Below are 26,557 nucleotides of genomic sequence, written 5' to 3'. Positions count from 1 at the left end.
CATTTTTCACACAGACCATGTCATCTTGACAGTGTCAGACTGTGTGCAAATATGTGTTGCATTACTATCAATGTGTGTGCTTTGAACTGAAAAGTTAATGATGGTAATAATGTCCTGCTAATCCAGCACGTGTTATTCATGGTCAAATTTGATGGAGCACTGTATTAATCATGATATAATCCATATGTTGATATTTTGGAACTAATATTACTTCAGGAAAACAGTCATTATATGCATCAACTGTCATGTTTTCAGTGTCTTGACGATGGTAAGGCTGGTTCTGCCATTCTATACAGCATCAGCAAGAAAGACACAAGAAACCTTTTGTCAGCTGTACAGAAATGTGATTCCTTTTAACTAAACACGAGATGGATTTGGCATCATTCTGTGGGATACTGCAGCTCAGTAGGAGATCTATAGGATTGGTGTATTCAATCTTACCAGCTACTCAGGTGATAGAACTGTTGCCTCAGCAACCAAAGATAATGGAGTCTGGGCAGCCCAAACTCTAGGCTGGCTGTCAGGTGCAGTATTGGTGCAATGCAGGGCAATCTGAAAATTCTGTCGTGCAAACCAGTTGCTAAATGAAGGTCCTTTCCACTGTCTGGGCTGGTCCAGGTGAACCTTTAGAATCCAGCAGCATGAATCAACAAGTTCTCCAGCATTCTGGCCAACATTCCAACACGCTGTCTGCATTTTTTAAAAATAAAAAAAACTATAGCTACTGTAATCTACCTGAGAACAGTGATTGAGATCTGCTGCATGTGAAGCCATTGGAATAGTTCCAAGGGAAGTGACGAGTCATGAAGGAAATGCAACTTATTTTTGTATGCGAATAACACAGCAACATCGAAGTAACTCCATTTGTCTGCATTAAGCAACAGATTATATTCCTTTGATTGATGATATGGCACAGTTTTCAAGGTCAGAGACTATTCTCATGAAGGAAGCAGGTAGCTGCATTCTCATTTGTCACAATAGTCAGCAAGGTTTTATGATGAGTTAATCAAAGTTTCCGAGTTACTTTAAGCAGAATTAAATGCTGGTTTGAACTATTATCCACTGGGGCAAGAAGGCTATGGTGATTCTTTCCCAAGGTTATTTTTGTTCAGCCCTTGGTATGTGGGCAGGGTAGCCAGATAAAGGCTCAAAATTTTACCTTGAACTCTAGGCTGTTTCTCTTCTTTCATCCCTTCTCTCATGAAGGCAGGGGTTAGTCCTAGCTCCATTTCCTCAAGACACTGGTGTCAAAGCCCAGTGGCCAGTGCAAAATGTGTGCTCTTCATTCATAAATCCAATCTTTGTTTGCTGGAAAGCTAAGTAGACGGTAAAGGAGAGAATAAATGTGCATCACAGATAAAAACACTGGTGTCCTCGTGTGACATTTACAGAAGGACACGAGTGGGGAGTATTGCTTTCGGTTAATCAAATTTCAGATAACCGAATGTTGGATAACATAGTTTAGCCAAGCTTCAGGACCTTGTGATCTTACCGGATAATCTGATGTTCAGATAATCGAATGCCAGATAATCGAGGTTCCATTGTACACTGTTCTATCCTTTTCATAGAAACCCTACAGTACAGATCGAGGTCATTTGGCCTATCGTGTCTGCACTGACCTATCAAAGAGTATCCCACCCACATCCTTGCATTTACCACGGCTAACCTACCTAACCTGCACATCCCTGGACTGTGGGAGGAAAACAGAACACCTAGAGGAAACCCACGCAGGCACAGGGAGAATGTGCAAACTCAACACAAGCAGCCATCCATGGCTGGAATCAAACCTGGGTCCCTGGTGCTGTGAGGCAACAATGCTAACCACATGCCGTCCAAACAGGGAGTGAGCAGCTATAGGAACTTTGTTTGATTTTTCTTGTGTCCAGTGGATGGATGGATGGCGTCACATGTTGTTGCATTCCAACTGAGATCGCACAGTGCAAGTATAACATTTGCCTGGGTTTTGTCATGTAATATCACAGGCCATGCTCACACTAAACCATTGGGGAAGCCAATGGAAATCACTATCAGCAGTAAATGTACACAATGCAAAACATGCAGCTGGTTTGTCAATGCTAAGATGGAAAAGTGACTCCATCTTTGGGCAGCCCCTCATGCATAAGTCATTTTTCACATTAGATTCACACTTTACCAGTACAGATTTTATCTCTCAACCCTGCAGACTTCCTGCCTCTATTCCTGATGACGGGCTTTTGCCCGAAATGTTTCTGCTCCTTGGATGCTGCCTGACCTGCTGTGCTTTTCCAGCACCACTCTAATTCAGACTCGGGTTTCCAACATCTGCAGTCATTGTTTTTACCTAATTCAGACTATACCAGTACGGTCAATCTGATGTATTCTCACTTTACATCAAGATAGAAATTCAGGTTCAAATGCAGTCCTTGAACTTATTTTTTGTTTCTCTTGATTCTTGTTGAAAGTACAGAAATTTCAACACGACCATTGTACGCTACAGTATTTGGAAACATTTAAGTGGGCTCACATGAACTCCTGGTGACGGTTGTGGAATTCCCGGTACAATCTTGTCTTCCGCAAGAAATGTTGAATCATTGATTACTACAATGCAATGCCCTTGCTGCTCCTGTATTCCTAATCCTATCAGGTCTGTTCAGCTCACAACTGAGCTAAAGGCTCTGCTACAAATCCTTGAATCTGAACCATTCCCCTTCCTGATAAGAAAGTGTCTGGAAATGGAGATGAGTGCAGCTCCAGTGAAAGTTTTTTGCACCAGCATTTGGTGTGTAACCCCAGCTACAGACACGTGTGCATTGTCTTCAGCCGTTGTCGTGGAATTGCATTTGTTGAACCTGTTGCAGTTTGGCCTAAACTGAGGCATAATGTTGGATCTCAGCTTCTACCATACCACACCACCCCCACCCCACCCCCACCCCCTTCACCCATCTTTAATAAGTGAAAGCAATATTAGTTAATTTGTTATACTTTGAATATGAATTTGAGACCACAAATCATTTATTCTTGGCCGTAAATACAACTTTTAAATGCCAAGTCATAAAACAAAAACCCTTCTGCTGTTGATGCTTTCCTGAAATAGGCTATGGGACGGTTTAAGCAGAAACATATGCTTTTCCCCAAAGGTTGTAAAACTCATGGATGTTGCAATGGAAGTCTTTAAGTTATTGGAAATGCATAATAATATCAACAGCAAGTCTAAGAGTGTCATATTTAGACAGTCTTGCGTATTCAAACTGTTGCATGCATTAAGAATGCAAGAACTACATATTGTTACATTAACTTAAAATTTATTGATATCAATCAACCTTTTAACTTGAGCCCATGAACTCTGCAGGATCAGGACAATTTTATCACTGGAACTCTAAAGTTAATAGTGCAGATGTAAACAATTGGCTTATTTTGCTGCAACATTGCTCTCAATTAATATTATATCTACATATAAGGATTAATGCCAGTAATATGATTTGTCAGGCTTGACAGCCCATGGGGTCATGAGCTGTTATTGGTCCCCAGTGAGCTTCTGGATATTGTCCTTCTAGACTTCCACCATAGAGGATGAAGCCAACAGTATATGCAGCCAAGAGCAGAATGGGATTTGGCATGAAATGCAATTGACTTTTTAACTGCAAACAACTCCTTTCTGTGAACCCAGGCCAGTTGCAGTGATAGTGAAAATAACATCCATTTTTAGATTAGATTAGATTCCCTACAGTGTGGAAATGGGCCCTTCAGCCCAACAAGTCCACACCGACCCTCCGAAGAGTAACCCACTCCGACTAATGCACCTAACACAATGGGCAATTTACCATGGCCAGTTCACCTGACCTGCACACCTTTGGAAGTTGAGGTAAAGATTGCAGCCCTATCATTGTTTGCTATATTGCGCTACTTCTTCACAACTCTCTCATACGTTGCTTCTGCTTTTGGTGTTATCATGATGACATTTCCAAACTAATTATCGGATGGCGATGGTCTCAATGCAATTTCTTCCTTATTTCTTTTTTCTTCTTTTTTTCTAATCACTGCTAAACCCTACCAGTAAGGATGAGCAAATGACTTGTTCTTCTACAGATACTTTGGAAAATGTCAGGAAAAAAAATTACCTTGGCTTCACTCATCCAAGAAATGGCTTGTTTAAAGGTAATCACTAGGTGAGGCATTGCAGGCAAGAATTCGATCTCTTCTGCTCAGATAATATCATTGCTGTACCAGAAGGTTTCACACTCAAGAATTCCTGGTGTGCACTTTTTAACAATTCACCTATAAAGTCATAGAGTCATGGAGACGTAAACCACAGAAACAGACACTTTGATCCAAATCGTCCAGGCCGACCAGATATCCTAATCTAATCTAGGCCCATATCCCTCCAAACCCTCCCTATTCACATACCCATCCAGATGCCTTTTAAATGTTGCAATTGTACCAGCCTCCACCACTTCCTCTGGCAGCTCATTCCATGCATGCACCACCCTTTTTGCGAAAATGTTGCCTCTTAGTTCCTTTTAAGTCTTTTTTAGTGGGGCTGGAAAAGCACAGCTGTTCAGACAGAATCCAAGGAGCAGCGAAATCGACGTTTCGGGCAAAAGCCCTTCATCAGGAATATCCTGATGAAGGGCTTTTGCCCGAAACGTCGATTTCGCTGCTCCTTGAATGCTGCCTGAACTGCTGTGCTCTTCCAGCACCACTAATCCAGAATCTGGTTTCCAGCATCTGCAGTCATTGTTTTTACCTTTTAAATCTTGCCCCTCTCACCCTAACCCTATGCCCTCTAGTTCTGGACTCCCCCACCCCAGGGAAAATACCTTGTCCATTTACCTTATCCATGCCCCTCATGATTTTATAAACCTCCATAAGGTCACCCCTAAGCCTCCGACACTCCAGGGAAAACAGCCCCAGCCTATTTGGCACCTCTATTATGTGGTAAAGTTTAAACTTGGCATCTGTGTTTTCGGAAATGCAAATGGAACAAACTGTTTGAAAGGGCCAGAATGGTAACAAGTCTACTAAGATTTGACTTGCATCTTAACTCCCAGGTTGGTCTGGGGTAGCCGGGTTCTCGCAGTTTCCAAGCATCTGACAAAAATAAACCCTTTTGCTCATTAGAAGGCAAAGCAGAATGATTGCAAATTATATTTGTGAATTTGTCTCAGTACATTCTGTGCAGTCTGGGTCTGCAAATCAGTAGCACTTGCTTCCAACAGACAAGACTCCAGCTTCAATCCCTATATCCATGGCATGAGGGTTAAATCAAGGCTAGCACACCGGAATGGTAATCAGAGAGTGCAGCACAGTCTGAGATACCGTCTCTCACATGAGACATTAAACTGAGACCCCATCTGCCCCCCTGAGCGAATGTAACAGATCCCTCAAGAAGAGGAGGTCAGTTCTGCCCAGTGCCTTGACCAATATTTATCTCTCAATCGGCATCGTAAAAAAATGCTCATCAGGCCATTATCACATTTCTGTTTGTGGACTAAATTTAATAAATTGTAGCTAGATTTGATGATGACACAAAAGTAGGTCAGAAACCAAGTTGTCAAAAAAATCATAGAATTGTCAAAAGCAATTAGATAGGTTAAGGGAATAGGCAACGAAAGTGACAGCTGCAGCATGATGTGGGAAAAGGTGAACTTATCCACTTTGGCAAGAAGAACAGAATGTTAACACATTATTTCAGCAGACAAACAGAGAGAGAGAGAGAGAGAGAGACTGCAGAATTCAAAGGGATCTGGATGTCCCGAATCATAATAAGGTAACATGAATGACAATAAGGCAGAATGCAGGTAACAGCAAGCAATTTGCAAGGCAAGTGGAATGCAACATTTAGTGCATGTACAAAAGTAGGGACAAACTACAGGGCTTTAGTGAGACTGCATCTGGAGTACTGTGCAGTCAGCTTTCTTTAAAAAGCTACAAGAAGCTGTTCAGAAAAGGTTCACCAACTGATTCCCAGCATGACAGGGTTTATCTAATGAGGAAAGGTTGAGTAGATTCGGCCCACGTCCATTGGAATTTAGAAGAATTTGAGGTGATCTTATTGAAAGATGTATGATTCTGAAGAGACTTGATGGGGTAGATGCTGAAAGAATCTCATGGGAAAGACTGGAAAAAGGGACCATGTTTAAAGAAAAGACATCACTCACTTAAAGACTGAAATGAGGGAAAAGATGTTTTCTTAGAAGGCCATGAATCTGTGGAATTCTGTTCCCTGACATTCAGTGGAGGCTGTGTTATTGAATATATTCAAGGCTGGGAGATTGATCAGCAAGAGAGTTGAGGATCATTGAGGACAAAGTGGAGTTAAGGCCACAATCAGACTAGCCATCCAGTGATGGAGCAGGTTCAAAGGGCCAATTGTCCTACACATGCTCCTATTCGATGTGTTTTTGTTCTTGTGTTTGCCATTGTTCCCGATATTACAACAGTGACACTTCTGAGACATCCGGTGGCGGTGGAGAGTGCAAAACAGGTGCAAGTCTTTTTTTAGGGGGCTCTTGAGAAGATGCTACAGTGCAGTCTCAATTCTAACATTCCAGGTTATCGACTGATGAAATGAATTTGAGCATTTTATTTGGCTGTTGATCAGTTACTAATGTACAAGACTGATCAGTTCAGCTGGAACGCTGCTTGAAGCACTTGAACATATTTCAAATTATAAAATGAGCCTAAAACAAGTAAAGGCCAAAGTGGAATGGGCTCTGGAAATTTCTGGCTGCCAAGAAATCTTCCCTGTGAACTTGTGCCAGTTGTAGAGATGGTGGAAATGCTATCCATAGTTTGTGAAAATTACATAAGAATTTGATCCTAGTTGGCATTCCTCAACTGCCAGACTCATCTTGACACACATAAATCCATGGTTACTTGTACTCCATTGTCATTTCCCTGGAGATTCCTAAACGCTGTTGTATTCCTACAGCAACGTCTTGACCAGTCAGAGTCTAGCTGCCTGCTCCAAAGTCAGTAAGACATCATCTAAGATTGGCAATTAACAATCCCTCCTTCATCTCAATGCCAATCATGGTCCAATCAATCAACACCGTTTTCATATTCTGCATTCATTGATATTCCTTTTCCATATTTGGCTTGTTGTACCCCAGTCCTGATGGGTGCAGGGACAAAAAGCTTCAACTTTGTGTCTGGTATTAGCAAGGTTTAGGTTCTGTGCAACCAAGCAATTACTATTTCACTCTTACTTGGCTTCTTGATTTATCAGATGATAAAAGATTTGGAAGACCACTGAGGAAAGGTGGGGGAGTGGAGCTAGTTGGGTTTCACTGAAAGAGAGCTAGTATTCCTGATGAAGGGCGTCTGCCCGAAACGACAATTTTCCTGCTCTCCTTGGATGCTGCCTGACCTGCTGTGCATTTCCAGCACCACTCTAATCATAACAGAAAGCTAGTATGCACAAGGGAAGGCAGAAAGGCCTCCTTCCAGCTGCAGCAATTTTGTGATCCAGTGAGCTTCAATATCTGACATCAAGCATAGTTCTGTCAAGTTTTTGACAGCTTCCTTCAGTCGCAAATCGTCAACAATCTCTCCAATCTTCTAGCATTTGGAGGGAACATTCTGAATAAATATTATCTACAAGAAATAGTACCTGATTCCAGTTGAAGCAATATGACCCCAGTTGAAGTGGAAACCATCCATTTAATGATGGATAACTGACTCAGAGCAGGAAGCCCAAATCTAACTCCCTACCAACTCTCGTGCTGTCCAGTCCAGCAACACCTTTGAGTTTAAAACTGGCATTCTTGTTTTCAACTCCCTGTCTCTCCAACAACCTGATGAGATCTCTGCAGTTCTTCAACTCTGGCTTCCTGCTTGCCCCAGATTTCAATCAAGAGAAAGTGAGGACTGCAGATGCTGGAGATCAGAGTTGAGAGTGGGGTGCTGGAAAAAACACAGCAGGTTTGGCAGCAATGTCGATTCTCCTGCTCCATGGATGCTGCCTGACCTGCTGTGCTTTTCCAGCGCCCCACTTTCAACCCTGATTTCAATCACTCCACTATTGTCAGCCATGTCTTCAGCTGCCTAGGTCCTACACTCTGAATTTCCTGTCTAAAGCTTGTGACTTCTCTCTCTTTCTCACCTTATAAACTTGTGGTTATCTGTACCTATAACATTGAGTCAATACGTGTGGTGCTGGAAAAAGCAGAGCAGGTCAGGCAGCTTCAGAGGAACAGGAGAGTCGACATTTCAAGCATAAACCCTTCATCATGAACCATCAATTCTCCTGCTGCTTGGTTGCTGTCTGACCTGCTCTGCTTTTTATCAGCGCCACACTTTTCAAATCTGACTGTCCAGCATCTGCAGTCCTCACTTTCTCCCTGTGCCTATAATCATCCCTTGTGTGGCTCATTATCAAATCTTTGATAACGCTTCTATGAAGCAGCTTGGGAACTCTTGCAATGCTAAAGTTGCTACAAAAGTGCAGACTGTTGTTGACTCATGGTCAGGGGAATGGGGACCAAGCTGAACCTTTCCTCAAGTTCACCTCAACTCTCAAGAAACTTATTCTTTCAGAAACCTCTCACGCTGGAACCCGTCTGGCTGTGTTTGATATTTCCAACAGCTCTGAGCTGATGGAGAGAACTATCGCTTCAACTTCCACAGCCCTGACGGTCTTCCATTTAACTGGAGCCCAACCTGCATATTTGAGATAGATTACTGTGGCTTGGAGTGAGGATTCTTCTTGGGTGAACGTTAAAATTGCAGTCACCCCAGCTCAAGGCAGGTCCAATTGTGGTTGGGTCCCCACTCTATTTTAACCACCTCGGAAATGAGTTGGAGGCACAGTGTTAGAAGTTAAAATGGAGCCCTCTACTTCAAACGTTGAGGCATGAAATCCCTGGGAGTCTTATCAACATTTGGCAAAGTTTCCCCATCTTCTGGGTCCCTATTGTTAACCCTCCAGTTTGGCTTCCTCAGTCGTAGCTTGTTCTAAACGTGACTTCTTCCCCACTCACATCATTAGGTGGCTTTAGGTCTCAATACGGTCGAAACAAAATGAAGTGAAAAAGACACTGGCATAAACATTTTCTGATGAAACCTGTTTGAGGTGATTTCTGTTTTGTTTTTTGTTGTTGATGGTTTGCCAAAGAGTTAAATGTGTGGAGATGTGGGGGGCAGCAAAGATGGAATTTTGTAGTGGGAAGAGGGTGGGGGGAAGGATTAAGTCAGACAGCAGGCTAGCAGGGGCAGCGCAATGCTCCTTCCTACCTCCACCCTTTTCCCATTTGTGGAAGGAAGGCTCACAGACCATCTCCATATCCTGTTACCAATTCAAGCCTCCCCCCACCCTTAAATCATCGATAGGTGCCTTGCAGGTATTAACCCTTCACTCTCCATAGGATGAGTGCTGTGTGGAAACCCAAAAGATGCCCTGTACAGGATGGTCTCAAGTTACAATGCAAGTGTACTCCAAGGTATGAGAGTGTGATGCTAGAAAAGCACATCCTGATGAAGGGCTTATGCCCAAAACGTTGATTCTCCTGCTCCTCGGATGCTGCCTGACCTGCTGTGCTTTTCCAACACCAAACTCTCAACACTGGCTCCCGCTGGCTGGACAGAACAAACAATCTGAAAATTTGTCCTTAAAATAGCAGGACGTCAGTGAGGCTGAGGCAGCTGACCCAAATTGAGACCCATTTTAAAGCCTCTCTGTTGGAGTACATCGAATTTCAGGCTCAAAAGTTAGCTGTTAAGCAAATCCACTCGGACTGACTCTGAGCCTCCATTCCCGCTCATCACCAATGAGTGAATGATCATTCTACTCCACGACAGAGAGTGTAACAATAAAGTCCAATCCTGGCTTTCCTCCATTACTTCCCATCCAGCCAGTCCTGATGAAACGTGGGTCTGTCGGGTTTGGGGAGGGAGTGTTCAAAATGTCCTTTTTAAAGCTTGCATGGGGTTTGCGAGGGGTTTCCACCAGGGTGACCTCTTCAGCAAGGTTACCGGGCAACAGTTAGAGGGGAGCTTTCCCTCCCTAACTCCAGAAGGGGTTGAGTAGGGGAATGATTTTATCATCTATGTATGTGTCAGTTCAAAATTGAATCATTTTCATGAAAATTGTGGCATTTCCTGGATTACTCAATGCCTTTAGTTGAGCGTCTATCCATCTCCTCCAGGTCAGACCCATTTGGTCCTATTTGCCTTGATGGTTAGTCCCAGATCAATGTAGCAAGCATTTTGCTGATCAACTTAATTGACTCTGGGTATTAAACTCTGAACCTCGTAAGCACTCAGTATAAGGTGGTGAAACAATCCAAGGGTCAGCTTGAGACTGGGTATCGGGGAGGTAGAGGGTGGTATTCCCATATATGTCAAGATAGTAGAGGTTGTATGTTTGGATAGTTAATTATTGAGGGCCAGTGCTGTATAAGTGAGGAACAGAGTCATAGAGTCATACAGGAAACAGGTGCTTCCATCCAACTTGCCTATTCCAACCAGGTCTCCTAAACTGAATCAGTCCCACTTACCTGTGTTTGGCCCATATCCCTCTAAACCTTTCCTGTTCATGTACTTGTCCAAGTGTCTTTTAAATGTTGTAACTGTACCTGCATTTACCACTTCCTCAGGCACTTCATTCCACATATGAACCACTCTCTCTGTGAAAAGGTTGCCCCCCCAGGTCCTTTTTCAGTCTTTCCCCTAAGCCCATCATAATTTTATAAACCTCTATAAGGTCACCCCTTAATCTTCTTCGCTCCAGGTAAAAAAAAAGTCCCAGCCTCTCCCCAAAACTCAAACTCTCCAGTCCTGGTAATATCCTCATAAATCTTACCTGCACCCTTTCCAATTTAATAACATCCTTCCAATAGCAGGGCGACCACAATTGTATTCCAAAAGTAGCCCTACCAATGTCCTCAACAGCTACAATGTGATGTCCCAACTCTAATACTCAGCACTCTTTCCAGTTAAGGCAAGCACACCAAACACCTTCTTCACCGCCCTGTCTACCTGAAACTCACTTTCATGGAACTATGTACCTGAACTTATACTAATAACATAAATGAGAAATAGTAAAAGCAATTTCAATATCAAGAATATTTATAGAGTGTTGCTGCCTGGCAAGTCCCTGTGGATACAGCAAGATTGGGCTTGGGCACCAGTAAGTGACAATTTGGAATCATTACAAACAGCAGATTTATGGGAACTGCATTTTGTCCCAGGTTGATAATATGAGGGTTGTGGATCTTCAAACGGCATAAATTACAGAGCTGAGAGCTGTGGCCTTAGCCAGGGAAATGAACCATTTAATGTTTAAATAATTTAAGTACCAGCCATTATATAGTTGCGTTTTCAGCAATAAATGATTAGATCATTATCATTCACACTGGCGTGGAAATTCATTGAAGACTAGTAAGGACAGGTTTCTCTCCCGGTGTCACAGGGGGACTGGGTCTCTTGGGCTTAAATGTGAACTTTGATGAGAAGTGTGGCAGCAATCTATTTGTTTTCTCAGTTTCGAATCTGACTTTTTGAAAGATATTCAGCGAGTGATATTCTGGGTGTGCCTGAGGAAATGGCCTTGTATTGGAAAGGTGTGGCCCTGAATTTTGCGGGAAAGACTGATTAGCAAAGCAAAGTACCACATACAGAGCCATAAAACGCCAGCTGCCTGTGTCTGCAATTCATGACCACTCAACTCAGCAGCTCAGAAGAAGTGGATAACCTGTTACAAAGCACAAAGTGATCAATGAGATAGCAAAGGAGTCAAGCTCAGCAAGGCATTGGATCCTCAGGTAGCATATCTTAAAAAGTGTACTGCCTGTCTCAGGGCTCACCAGATTAGCAGGAAGCCACGGAATGATCAGATTCTGCACTATAGATTGGAAATATTAGCTATGAATTCCTGCTGGCTTCTGTTCAGTAGCTACTGCAGGGAACAGTGAATGAGCAGTGGGCAGGGCAACACCAACTTGCTCTTGAGTTTAAAGATGTTCTTTTAAATTTATTTGCACTGGGGCAAGTCTGTGGCTTTTCATCATGGCCCCAGCACTCAGCATCAAAACCCTTTTTAATGTTCTCCCTCTGGCAAACAGCTTTATGGTTGAGACGGACACACAGCAATTGTTACAATGATCCTCATAGCCTCGTCTTACAATGCTTTAAAAACAATGGGATGTATTTTTCAGAAGGCAACATCAGCTGCACTTTAACAAAATATGCCCCTAGCTTAGCTTAACTTGGTCTATCTTGGTTTATTTCTGTTGGATTTAAGTGTTCAGGTGAAGTAAGCTACTACAGAATCCAGAAAACTTTACAATTGACACAGATTAGTCATCATCACATCTATTTATTAATGGTGATTTGTGTGTTTTTTTTTACAATTAAGAGCATAAATCCAGTTAGGTATCAGGTCCAGTGCTGCTTCCTCAGAAATCTTGAAAGATGCTTTACTGAGTGATTCAGTGAACAGGAACCCCACCCTTTGGCGGTAGGTCATGAGCCCAGTTTAATGGGATAGTAATTGTCCCCCAGCAGATTGGAAGCTGGCTAGGTGAAATAGGTTTCTAAACCACTCCCTGTAGACGAGAAAGTGCCCACCAGTTGAGAGCAAGCAGTCAAACTTCCCAACGGATTCACAGCTACAAGGATGGCTACTCCAGGATGTTGGAAGCGTCAGCCAGACACTGTTGAGGAACTGGATTGAGGTACAATGTTACAGTGGAGTGAAAGGATTTTAAATGTACATCAAACTGCTCAATTAAGCTGCAAAAGAAGGAGATGGATATTTGAAATGTCGTTGATGTATTGCTCGTGCATTCGTCAGTACAGAAGCAAGAATGCCAAATTTTAAACCACCACAACAATCTATGTTACAAGAGACAATAGGTGCTGATTGGTTGGTAATTCATCTCTGATTGGATCCCCTATTTCCCAACACTTTCTCCATAGAAATGCCTCAGTCAATCATAAATAATTGCTACAATTGCTTGAAATTTGGCATTCTTGTGTTTGTCCTGATGAATGCAATGCAATGTGTTTCTTTGTTCAGCAAGATTCAAATTAGAAATCCTTTATTGGTCAGAGCATTGAGTATAGGGAGTGGGGAGGTCATGGTGTGGCTGTACAGGACATTGGTTAGGCCACTTTTGGAATACTGTGTGCAATTCTAGTCTCCCTCCTATAGGAAGGATGCTGTGAAACTTGAAAGGGTTCAGAAAAGATTTACAAGGATGATGCCAGGATTGGAGGATTTGAGCTATAGGGAGAGGTTGAATAGGCTGGGGCTGTTTTCTCTAGAGCATCGGAGGCTGAGGGGTGTCCTTATAGAGGTTTATAAAATTATGAGGGGCGTGGATAGGGTAAACAGACAAGGTCTTTTCCCTGGAGTGGGGGAGTCCAGAACTAGAGGGCTAAGATTTAGGGTGAGAGGGGAAAGATTTAAAAGGGACCTAAATGGCAACCTTTTAACACAGAAGGTGTTGCGTGTATGGAATGAGCTGTCAAAGGAAGTAGTGGAGGCTGGGACAAGTATAACATTTAAAAGGCATCTGGATGGGTACATGAATAACAAGGGTTTAGTGGGACATTGGGCCAAGTGCTGGCAAATAGGACTAGATTAATTTAGGTTATCTGGTTGGCATGGACGAGTTTGACCAAAAGGTCTGTTTCCATTCTGTACATCTTTTCATAGAATCCCTACAGTGTGGAAACAGGCCCTTTGGCCCAACAAGTCCACACCAACTGCTGAAGAGTAACCCACTCAGACTCATTCCCCTACCTATTATCGTCCATTTATGTCCTGATTAATGCACCTAACCTACACATTCTGAACACTATGGGCAATTTAGAATTGCCAATTCACCTGACCTGCATATCTTTGGATTGTGGGAGGAAACCAGAGCACCTGGAGGAAACCACGCAGACACGGGGAGAATGTGCAAACTCTACACAGACAGTCGCCCAAGGTTAGAATTGAACCAGGGTCCCTGGCACTTTGAGGCAGCAGTGCTAACCACTCAGCTACCATGCAGTCCCATCTCTGTGACTCTATATCACTATTTCAGGTTCTGAATCGCATCAGTTGTCCTCAGTACCCCAGAGCCATGAAAAGGAAGATGGTCCAGAGTTACTACTCTCAAACTTACTCTCAAATGCTTATTTGAGAGTCAATAATTGATATCACTATGTATGCGCATTAACGCTAGGAAGGGACCAGTTGACATTCAGCTGTGATGCCCTCTGTTCCAGACGCACCCAGGAATTGGGTCAATTCTGTCAAGAAGATACTGGAGGGCTGCATCAGCCATGGTGCAGATAGTCATGCCTTTACTTTTGAGTCAGAGGGCTATGCTTTCAACTTCTGAGATTTAACTGCAAAACCCAGCCCGACACTCGCAGGTTGCAATGTTGGAGATGCCGTCTTTTAGTTGGAACTCGGACCTGTTTGGTCCAATTAAAAGAACCCATGACAATTTCAGAGGAAATTTCCCCAGTGAAGGTCTGTCTCTCAACCAACAACACTGAAACCCATGAAGCGGTCATGATCACATTTGCTATTCTTTATGGGAGCTGGCTGTGCATAAATTTAATACATAACAGCAGCAGTTACACTTCAGACATGACTTCTGGCTGTAAGGCATGATGGGATAGCCTGATGTTGTGAAAGGTGCCATGTAAATGCAAGTTTGTTCTTCTTTCACTATTCTATACCCCTCCAAGAGCCCAAGGAGGAGAGAGGGCGGTAATCTTTCATTGTGGTCTCACGTTTTGATACTAACAGTGACACCTTTGATGAGAATTTGCTCCCCATCAGTTGGTGTAGCTTTGGCAGATATTGCATTTACTGATGTACCTGGGATTTCTGCTGGAGTTTGAGTGTCCAATCAGGAGAAATCCCAGAGGCTGTTCACAATCACGAGGTATTCTCTAATGAGTCTGTACACAGGGATTTGCCTGACTGAGATAATTACAGTGGCGCTTATTAATTAAAACTCTGACACTCTAACCACCGTAGCAAGATTTCTCAAGTGTCTTTTTTTTTCTTTTCCTAACAGGTTAAAATGGTTTTGAATCCAAAAAGAGCATTTCAGATGCAAAGGAAAAGGGGATTTTTGTCGAACTGAAAATTGGTGTTGGAGGATATTTTGGGATTAAAGGAAGAAGGTTTGGCCGCAGGAAGGGGCAGTGCATAAATGCTCAAAAGAAGGAGGAAGAGTTCAAATAAGAAAGATAAATCCATCCCCCTCCCAACCCATCCCCCGTCCCTTGATCTTGGCCTTTAGCAAGATCTTCCAAGGGAGTGGAGATGACTGACACAATGAGCCTCAAAGAGACTTCAAACAGGCACCTGCGGCTAAAGCTGAACAGTCTGGGTCGCCGTGTAGATGAGCTGGAGGAGGCCACGAGAAACCTACACCGAACGGAGGATGAGTTGATGGACCTGCAAGACAAAGTGATCCAAGCTGAAGGCAGCAGCTGCAGCCTCCTGACCGAGGTGGACAACCTGCGCAAGAGGGTACTGACTATCGAGGGCAAAGACGAGGAGGTCCGCAAGGCTGAAGACATGTGCAGGATCCTGAAGGAGAAGCTGGAGGCGGAGGTCAAACTGAGCCAAGAGCTCAAGGCTGAGATCGAGAAGCTGCAGGACAGGATGGGGGAGCTGGAGAAATTGGAAGAGGCCTTCAACAAGAGCAAATCAGACTGCACTCAACTGTGCCTGAGCTTGAACGAAGAGAAGAATCTCACCAGGAAGCTGATCACTGAACTGGAGGTCCTCCGAGCCAGAGTGAAGGAACTGGAGTCCACAGAAAGTCGACTCGATAAATCAGAGAAAAGTATCATTGAAGAGCTGGAAAAATTAAAATCGATAACCGTCATTTTAGCAGAGGAGAGGAAGACCATGAACGAAACACTGAAGCAAAATGAACAAGTTATCCAGGAACTTACAAAGAAACTAGAACAAAATAACAAGATAAATGAGACAGATCAAAGCTGGAACTCGTCAAATCTCAGGACAAATGTCAATGAGAAGACACGTAACTATTCAGGGGACAAAGGTGATCTCAGGATTGAGGATGACTTGTCCACAGGCCTCTCTCCGAAAAGCAGTCTGGCAAAGAAAAGTTTAGACTCCCTAAATATAACACACAATGTTGGACTCAGAAACAAAGGATCCCGTGAAGGTCAGGAGGACAACAAAATTAAGGATCTCACTCAGGAAATCGAAAAGTTAAAGAAACGTCTGAAACTGCTGGAGATGGTAGAGGAAGATCTGAAGAAAACAGAAGCCAAACACAATGAGTTGCAAGAGAGGTTTCTGAATGAGCAATGCAAAGCCAAAATGCTAGCCGATCAGATCGAGGAGATGAAATCGCAAATGACGAGGAACAAGGCCATAGAAAACGGCGAGACTGCACACCAGGACATTCGCTTCAGGTCTCGACAGGACAAAACAAAGTACAAAAGTGTAGCCACAGCAGAACCGCACATCCTGAAAGAGAAGGCACATGAAGTGTCATATCAGTCACGGTCACCGAGAGAGAAAGTGAGAAACAGAGACTTGTTGCTGGATGATGACAACATGGGAAAAGGTTACAGACGTCCCCTCAGTCCCAATGCAAGACGAAGGTTTCAACGGCCCTCTTCAAACCCAAGAACAGCTTCCAATGAAAAGAAATCCGAGGATAAATCTTTTCCACATAGCTATAGCTCTGCACAGAAAGATCAGGACCTGCAGCCAGAGAAGCTTAAGAAAACAAGGGAGCCTCCATCAGTGCTCAGTCGTTATCCTCCGGCAGCTAATGAATCCAGTGTAAAAAGACCCTGGAACACTCAAAATAAACAGAATGAAAACGGACCAAAGTGCAAAGCAGATACAGTGTCCAGGGACTATAGTGATTTAGAACAATCGTCTGAAAGCCAGAGAAAGGCTCTCAGCTATTTACACAATTCTGAAAATGAGAATGTAGCATCTCAAGATGAGGTAAATGATTCTGGTGAGGATTCATCGTCCACGAGTACTACTGCTAGCCTTTTGAATGGAATGTTTCCCTCTTACAGGAATCACACAGCTTCACCAACATCCAGCGGTGAACTGAAGGATGCCAACCTGCCCGAGGGTGAAGTGCCAATGAGCACCAATAGTGAGTCAGCTGCTGTAAAGACGGCTGAAAAGTTGCCAATACGTGAGGAGCCAGAAACCACGATGGAAGCCACGCCCGTGACAACAAGAGCGCGCAGGTCTAGGTATTTGTATTCAACAAAGTCCCAGGACATGGAAACCGTGGACGTGAGGGGTAGACAGCCACTCAGCTCGAAACCCACTGAAACCATTGCCTCTGAAGATGCGGCTATGAATCAAAAGCCAGGCCTGGAGCTGAAGAGGATTTGTAGCCCCAGAGAGGGCCTGAGATCCAAAGCAATTATTAAACCGGCTATAATCGCCATTGACAAGAAGGAAATAATGACAACTGTGTCGGAGCCAATTGATGAAGAGCATGGGCTCTCACCCAAAACTGTGCCAAATAAAGTGACCAGTAGCATCACGATACCTCCATCAGGTTTGTCCTGTCAAAGGATCAATAGTACTGTGATACCAAAGGAGAAACACACTTCCACAAGCAATATTACAATCAGTTCAAGTGAGGCACCTTTACAAAGGAGCAATATTAGTATTCCCTATGAAATCTCGATCCGTAAGAGCGATATTACAATGAAGCCGTCAGAATCGGACAGCTCAGATGAAGAAGAGACTGAATCAGTGTCTGAGGTGTCAGTGAGCAGCAGTATTACAGTCAAATCCCTCCGGTATGAAGATGGTGACATTGGAGGAACGTCCTACGAAACAAGAAGGAGGTCTCGCACGACGGAAACAGAGACGAAAAGTCTCCCCGTGGATCCACCGGAGAGAGCTTCGTGGAGGAAGAGCCGCATTGGGGCCCAGGTGGAACCTACTCACTACAACACTGACCTCGGCACGGATTTCTCCCGAGTAACGGTGAGGAAAGCGAACCGTGCCCCTGCCGCCAACGAAGCGGCTGAGCCGAACGGTGGCTCCAGAGCGATAGGAACTGACGGGTACACGAAGAGGGCAAATAACTTTTCCAATTCTTCGGACTCGGTGGAAATTAAAAGCAGCCTCACGTCAGACTCGGCTCCTCACCGGAGCTACTATAGCGCAGCGGATAGTATCCTCCGAAGGAAGCAGAACGCCACCGTCGCGTCCAAGGTAGCAGATTGGAACAACACCTGCTCATTGGTGAGTCACACTTACAAAGTGTATCCTGAGCCCATCCTTTCAAATAGCTGCTAGGTCAATGAATTTAGAAGGGTCAGAGGTAATCTCATTGTGAAACAAAGAAGATTCCTAATAGATTGGAGAGCGGCAATGTTGAGAAATTGTTATCCCCTGACTGAGGAATTGGAACAGCAAAGAGACTGGAGGACGCAGTTTCTGAGGATGGATGGAGACGGGGCTGAGCTGTTTAGGACAGATCCAAAGAGCAGTTTCTTCACTCAATGTTTAGAAGCCTGTGCCCAAACAGCTACAGATGCCCAGACATTGAATAGATAGAGAGGGCTCAGTTGATGGTCAGGTGTTTGGTGTCACCTGCAAGGATGTAGACCAGGTCCAGGCAAGTGGGATGGGAATGGGAGGCTAGTTTACCTCACCAGTGCGGATAATTTGTGCTGAATGGCCTCTTTCTGTTCTGGAACGTTTTCCTGTGGTTCTAATCAAGGAATTAGAGTCAGCTTTCAGTTTTGAGCTTGATCATTGGAGTGTGACTTGAATCCAGAACTTTGGGATTTGGGGACAAATACGTTGCCAGCTGAGCCGAGGCCTAAACCAGTAAACCAGGCCTTCAGTCCTGATGAAGGGCTTTTGCCCCAAACATCGATTCTCCTACTCCTCAGATGCTGCCTGACCTGCTGTGCTTTTCCATCACCACTCTAATCTTGACTTAAACCAGTAAATACCGGCCTAATAATTCAAAGGCCTGGAACATGGGAAAAGCAAGGGGCCAGGAGTTCCAAGCCCACCATGGCAGTTTGTGAGTTTAAATTTGGTCAGAAAGTTCTGGAGTTTCAAAACAAAAGGTGGCCTCAGTATAAGTGACTGTGGATTATCAATTAATAACTCAATTGATTCTTTAGGAAGTAAAGTTGCCCTGTTTCTCCAGCCCGTTATATGATTGCAGTTCCACTATCACCAAATCGAGCAGGATGGTACAGGGTCAATGCAGAAACGATGTTCCCAATGACTAGGGAGTCCAGAGCCAAGGATCTGAGAATGTGGGGTCAGTTATTTAGGACTGAGACAAGGAGAAATATCACTACCCAAACAGTGATGAGCCTGTGGAATTCTCTGCCACAGAAAACAATTGAGGACAAAACATTGAATGTTTTTGAGAAGGAGTTAAATATCGTTCTTGGGGCTAAGGGGATTAAAGGGACAAAGTAGGAACAGGAGACTGAGTTGGATGACCAGTCATGATCATATTGAATGGTGGTGCAGGCTTGTAGGGCTGAATGGCCTACCGTCTGCTCTGATTTTCTGTGTTTTAATCCATTGCAATCGACACTTGACTAAAACGATGTAGCATCTCCTCAGCCCAAGAACCACCTCCACGTTAGAGTCACAGCCATCTGGAGCACAGAAAAGGGCCCTTTGGCCCATCAAATCTGTGTCGGTCTAAACCAACCAGTAATTATTCTATTCCCATTTTCCAGCTCTTGTCTGGGCATCAGAAGTGCGCATCTAAATCCCTCTTCAATGTGATGCGGGTTTCTGCCTCTCCCACCCTTACAGGCAGTAAGCCCCAGATTCCCACCACCCTCTGAGTGAAAACGTTTTTCCTCACATCTCCTCCAAACCTCCTTAAACCTGTGGCCCCTGGTCATTGATCCCTCCATTAAGGGGAAAGGGTTCTTCCTGTCTCCCCTCTCTATGACCATCAAATTTTTCTCCATGATCCCTCTCAATCTCCTGTGCTCCAAGGACAGCAATCCCGGTCAGTCCTATCTCTCCCCATCACTAAAACTCTCCAGCCTAGGCAACATCCTGGTAAATCTCCTCTGCATCTAAAACCTCAGTGACAAAACAGTTCCTTTCATTACTGTCTTGATTTAACCATTGGCATCTTCTCTGCATTTAAAAAAAATACTTTTCTGTCAACTCTCCCTTTTGCTTTCTAATTCTGAAGTAAAGCCAAGTGGCAGTCAAATTGCTTCCTGGCTTAGGGTCATTTAAGTCAGAAGATGGAGGCTCCAGGCCCTGTCTTTAGGGAGCTCCATTCAGAATCCAGCCCAATGCTCTTGAACAACATTAGAGACAGGGTTGCTGCAGTTTGCATGAGATCTCTAACCATTGTTTACAAAATCATGAAGGGTTAGACAGGGTGGATAGAGACAAGCTTTTTCCCAGGGTGAAGGATTCAATAACAGAGGTCACGCTTTCAAAGTGAGAGGTGGAAGGTTTAAGGGGGATACACGCGGTAAGTACTTCACACACAGAGGGTGGTGGGCTTTTGGAACACGTTGCCAGCAGAGGTGGTAGAGGCAGGCACGGTAGATTCACTTAAGATGCATCTGGACAGATGTATGAGTAGGTGGGGAGCAGAGGGATACCGATGCTTAGGAATTGACTGACTGGTTTAGACAGTACACTTAGATCGGCTCAGACTTGGAGGACCGAAGGGCCTGTTCCTGGGCTGTACATTTTCTTTGTCCTTTTGTTCAAGTACAAGAAGCAGAACCCGACTCAGGAAATCTACAACACGGGAGGTTGTCTCCTTCACTCATGGGATATTGGTGGCACTGGGGAACACAGCATTTCCTTCCTTTGAGGAAAGTGCTGGTGAACTGCCTTTCTAACAACTGAATGGCATTCTGGGTTATTTCAGCAGACGGCTGAGGGTGAACAATATGGTGTCTCTGGAGTCACGTAGAGGCCAGACTGGTTAAGGATGTCAGGTTTCCTTTCTAAAGGACCGAACAAACCAGATGAGCTTTGACAACAATTTAATAATTTCACTTAATTTATTGAATTCAAATTTGGCCAGCTCCAATGGGAGGAGTCCTGAATACCTGTGGCCTAATCATTAGTCCACGCCTTTATCTGACCAACACAGCAACATAACCACTATGCGAGGATAGGGTGGGTAAAAGGCATTAACGTGTTTGATTAGCTATGAATGGTAAAACAGGCTAATCTTGATGACCAGCCTACTCCTGTTCCGATGTTCCTTCACTGTAATTCCCAACGAGGCTGTGGTCTCTTTTGTTGCCACAATGACAAGTTCCAGATTCCAAGCTGAGCCAGTAAGCCGCCAACATGAGGTTTCCCAACAGGGAAAACAAGAAGGAAAAATGATGTCAGCAGCAGGTCATCTGGTTATGTCTGTCTTGGGCACCTCCTGCAGGTCAGATGTGGAACATCTCTCAAAGAATCATTGAAAGCTTGCTGCTGGGAAAAGGCACACAAATTTCAATATTTTTTAACAATTTGAACATATATTAATTTCTAACAAGTGTGTAAAACTGTAATTTTGTCTATTCAATGTGGGTATCATTGGCAACATCAGCATTTGATGCCCATTCCTAATTACCCCTGAGCTGAGTGGCTTGTTGGACCATTTCTGAAGGCAGTTATGAACCAACCACATGGTGGGGGCTCTGCAGTCACATGTAGGCCAGACCAGGTAAAAATGGCAGATTTGCTTCCCTACAGAGAATTAGTGAACCAGATGGGTTTTTAGTAAACAATTAGTGTTGGTTGTCATAGTCACCATTGCTGAGTTTAGTTTTCAATTCCAACTTTATTAGTTGAATTTAACACCCACCAGTTGCCGTTGCATGATGTGAAATGATCCGTGGGATCATTTGCCCAGTGATATTACCACTAACCCCTCATGTTCCTTAACAATCGGGAATTATGTCCAACCAAAATCAGGAGTGAACGATCTCAACCACGACTTGCAAATTGAGTGGGGGGGCCAAGGGTCCCTGAAGTCTTTTCCTTTCATCCAGTTATATTTATTACGCTTCCATGCCCTCAGGAAATGGTGGCAAGGGGACTTGTAATGGCTTCCTATTCCTCAGCACCAGCACCCAAAACTATCAAAGATTTTGATGTTAGTCAAGATCTTCAGTCATCTCAGACAGGATCAAGGTCTTCAGTGAGATATTGTTAACCCTGGGGCCCTTCTACTTCTTTTAGATTAGATCACTTACAGTGTGGAAACAGGCCCTTCGGCCCAACAAGTCCACACCACCCCGCCGAAGCACAACCCACACCATACCCCTAACCTAACACTACAGGCAATTTAGCATGGCCAATTCACCTGACCTGCACATCTTTGGACTGTGGGAGGAAACCAGAGCACTCAGAGGAAACCCACGCAGATACAGGGAGAACGTGCAAACTCCACACAGTCAGTCACCAGAGGTGGGAATTGAACCCGGGTCTCTGGCACTGTGAGGCAGCAGTGCTAACCACTGAGCCACCATGCCACCCACTTTTAATGTTGGATCTTCTGGTGCTACAGCATTGTCTTGGTAAACAGGCCACCGTGACCAACTGAGTGCATTTGTCAAAAGGAGCATTGCAGCAAACCTATGATGGGTGGAAAATACAACAGTTCTGCAGATTAAATGTTAGGAGATAAAGTGTTTTTTTTCCCTCAGTTTCATTTGTTTCTTTACAATGCATGTGGATTCTGCACGGGTGACACCCCCACCCCAATTCTGGAAGGTCCCATCCCGCGGCCTCCAATGTCTGAGCACCACGAGCCATCCTTGGCTTGGAGCTGTGTAACTGCCCCTTCACTGTCACTGGGTCAGAATCATCAACCTCCCTTCCTACCAACGCAGAGAGTTGGGGGGGGGGGGTGGTGAGTTCAAAACAGGAAATGCTGAAAATACTCAGCAGGTCAGGCAGCATCTGTGGAGCAGAGTTAATGTTTCAGGTCAAAGACCTTTTCATCCGAACTGGAGAAAGGTGAGAAAGGCATTTGGTTTCAAGCAGGTTAAAGGAGGGGTGAGTGGAGAAAAAACCAGAAGTGAAGATTTTTGATAATGTGAAAGATAGGAGGCATCAGATAATGAAAGAGTTGATGGTACAGGGCCAATGATAACAGAAGAGGAAAACAGAAGCTATGTCTAAGGTAGTGTTGAATCACGAATTGAATGGCTGGTGTCCAAGAGCAAATAACAACAAGAGTGATACCAAAACAGTCAAAGAAAAAAGTGTATCCAAATAGGGCCAGAGGTTATGGCCTGAAATTGTGTTGAGTCTAGAAGGCTGTGAAGTGACAAATTGGAAACGGAGCTGCTATTTCTGAAGCTTGTATTAGGCTTCACGGGAGCCCTGCAGCAGACCGAGGACTGATAGATCAGTGTGGCAGAGAATGGATATGATAGGTCATCACACTGTCAGGGATCATGCATGTGAACTGCATCTGCTTTTCGTCTCTCTATTGTAGAGGAGACTACATTATGAACAGGGAATCTAAATGTCTAGGAATACACCAAGGCATGTTCCAAAACTATATCCTCTACCTTCTAGAAACATAGAATATAGGAGCAGGAGTAGGCCATTCGGCCTTTCGAGCCTGCACCACCATTCAATATAATCATGGCTGACCATGCAATCTCAGAATCCCATTCCCACCCTCTCCCCATACCCCTTGATCCCTTTAGCTGCAAGGACCACGTCCAGCTCCCTCTTGAATATCTGAATAAACCGGCCCTTACAGCTTCCTCCACACGTTCACAACTCTCTGAGTGAAGAAATTCCTCCTCAGCTCAGTCCTGAATAGCTTGATCCTAATTCTTAGACAGTGAACCCCCCCCCCTCCCCCATCCCCCCAGTTCTCGACTTACCCAACATCGGGGACTTTCTTCCCGCATCTAGCCTGTTCAGTCCCATCAGGATTTTGTATGTTTCTATGAAATTCCCCATATTCTTCCAAATTTCCTGCGAGTACAAGCCCAGTCGATCCAGTCTTTCCTCATGTGTCAGTCCTGCCATCCCGGGAATCAGTTCTGGTGAACCTTCGTTGGACTCCCTCAGTAGCAAGAATGTCCTTCCTCAGACTAGGCGACCAAAACTGCACACAGTACTCAAGTTGTGGCCTCACCAAGGCCCTGTATAACTGCAGCAAGACATCCTTAGTCCAATGCACAAATCCTCTCACTATGAAGGCCAACATGCCATTAGCTTTCCTCACTGCCCGCTGTGCCTGCACACCAACGCTCGGCGACTGGTCCACCATGACACCCAAGACTCACTGCACCTCACCTTCTCCTAAACTGCCACCTTTCAGATAATAATCTGCCTTCCTGTTTTCGCCACCAAAGTGGATAACCGCACATTTATCCACATTATATTGCAATTGCCAAGTATTTGCCCACTTAGCCAGTCTGTCCAGGTCACCCTGTAGCCTCTTAGCATCCCCTTAGCACACACTGCCACCCAGCTTAGTGTTGTCTGCAGATGTGAAGATATTGCAACCAGTTCCTGTATCCAAATCGTTAATGTAGATTGTGAACAGCTGGAGTCCCAGAACTGAACCCTGTGTTAACCCACACATCAGTGCTTGTAACTCTGAAAAGGACCACCCGTTTATCCCAATTCTCTGCTTCCTGTCTGCCAACTAGTTCTCTACCCTCCAACCGTAACAAGGACAGAACGCCCCTGGTGCTCACCTTCCACCCTACAAACCTTCACATCAACCAAATCATCCACCGACATTTCTGCCACCTCCAAAAAGACCCCACCACCAGGGATATATTTCCCTCCCCACCCCTTTCCACCTTCCGCAAAGACCGTTCCCTCCGTGACTACCTGGTCAGGTCCACACCCCCCTACGACCCACCCTCCCATTCTGGCACTTTCCCCTGCCACCGCAGGAACTGTAAAACCTGTGCCCACACCTCCTCCCTCACCTATCCAAGGCCCTAAAGGAGCCTTCCACATCCATCAAAGTTTCACCTGCACATCCACCAATATCATTTATTGTATCCGTTGCTCCCGATGTGGTCTCCTCTACATTGGGGAGACTGGGCACCTCCTAGCAGAGCGCTTTAGGGAACCTCTCCGAGACACCCGCACCAATCAACCAAACCGCCCCGTGGCCCAACATTTCAACTCCCCCTCCCACTCTGCCGAGGACATGGAGGCCCTGGGCCTCCTTCACCGCCGCTCCCTCACCACCAGACGCCTGGAGGAAGAACGCCTCATCTTCCGCCTCGGAACACTTCAACCCCACTTCAATGTGGACTTCAACAGCTTCCTCATTTCCCCTTCCCCCACCTCATTCTAGTTTCAAACTTCCATCTCAGTAACTGTCTCCTTGACTTGTCCGGACTTGTCCGACCTGCCTATCTTCTTTTCCACCTATCCACTCCACCCTCTCCTCCTTGACCTATCACCTTCATCTCCTCCCCCACTCACCCATTGTACTCTATGCTACTCTCTCCCCACCCCCACCCTCCTCTAGCTTATCTCTCCACGCTTCAGGCTCACTGCCTTTATTCCTGATGAAGGGCTTTTGCCCGAAACGTCGATTTCGCTGCTCGTTGGATGCTGCCTGAACTGCTGTGCTCTTCCAGCACCACTAATCCAGTTCTCTACCCATGTCAATACATTACCTCCGATACCATTAGCTTTAATTTTGCTTACTGATCTCTTGAGTGGAACCTTATCAAAAGCCTTTTCAAAGTCCAGATACACAAAATCCAGAAGGACAAGGGCAATAAATACATGGGAGCATCACCACCTTCACTATCCAGACTTGGGAATATATCACTGTTTCCTCACTGTCGCTGGGTTCAAATCCTGGAGGTCCCTCCGTAACAGCACTGTGGATATATCTACAGCACTTGAGCTTTTATTCATTCACAGGAAGAGGGCATCATTGGCTGGGCCAGCATTTATTGCCCATCCCTATTTGCCAAGTGGGCAGTTAATATTCAACCACATTGCTGTGGGTCTGGAATCACATGTAGGCCAGACCAAGTAAGAAAAGTAGTTTCCTTCCCTAAAGGACATTGGTGAACCAGTTGGGTTTTCTTGACAATCAGAACAGATTCATGGTCACCGCTAGACTCCTAATACCAGGTTTTAAATTGAATTCGAATTCTATAATCAGCTGTGGCAGAATTCGAACCCAGGTCCCCAGTATATTAGCTGGGTCTCTGGTTTAACAATCACTTTTTAGTGGTTCAAGAGGCAGCTCATCAGCACCTTCTCCAGGGAGATTAGGGATGGACAATAAATGCTGGCCCAGTCAGCGATGGCTATTCTCTGTGAACGAACTTGTACTAAAACTGGAAGAAGTACCTGTAAGTTATTGTTTATACTCAGCATGTGCTTGGAGCCTTGGAATGGAGGGTAGAAAAGAGCAGGTATCCTGCATGAGGTCGAGTTGATCAGCTTGGATGACTGGTTTGTAATGTAGAGAGATGCTAACAGCATGGGTTCAGTTCCCACATCGGCTGAGATGACTGTGAAAGACTTTCCTTCTCACTCTCACCCCTGTCCTAAGATGTGGTGAGCCCCGGATTAAACCAGCACCACTTGTCTCTCTCCAGTGAGATCTGGTAAAAT

At 44.7% G+C, this 26,557-nt stretch overlaps 1 protein-coding gene across 3 annotated transcripts in view; it reads left to right on the top strand.

Annotated features, from left to right (window-relative positions):
- Positions 1 to 26,557, top strand: part of luzp1 (leucine zipper protein 1) — a 153,832-nt gene that overhangs the window by 107,838 nt on the left and 19,437 nt on the right. For all 3 annotated transcript variants that reach the window (XM_072548112.1, XM_072548110.1, XM_072548111.1), the window contains exon 2: positions 15,003 to 18,205. In XM_072548112.1, coding sequence (XP_072404213.1) covers positions 15,254 to 18,205 — 2,952 coding nt within the window. In that variant the 5' untranslated portion in view covers positions 15,003 to 15,253. The remainder of the gene's footprint in view (positions 1 to 15,002; positions 18,206 to 26,557) is intronic.

This window comes from Chiloscyllium punctatum, chromosome 27 (genome assembly GCF_047496795.1).
Source record: "Chiloscyllium punctatum isolate Juve2018m chromosome 27, sChiPun1.3, whole genome shotgun sequence".
Lineage (NCBI taxonomy): Eukaryota > Metazoa > Chordata > Chondrichthyes > Orectolobiformes > Hemiscylliidae > Chiloscyllium > Chiloscyllium punctatum.
Note: the sequence above shows the minus strand (reverse complement) of the source record. Positions and strands in the feature narration are given on the sequence as shown.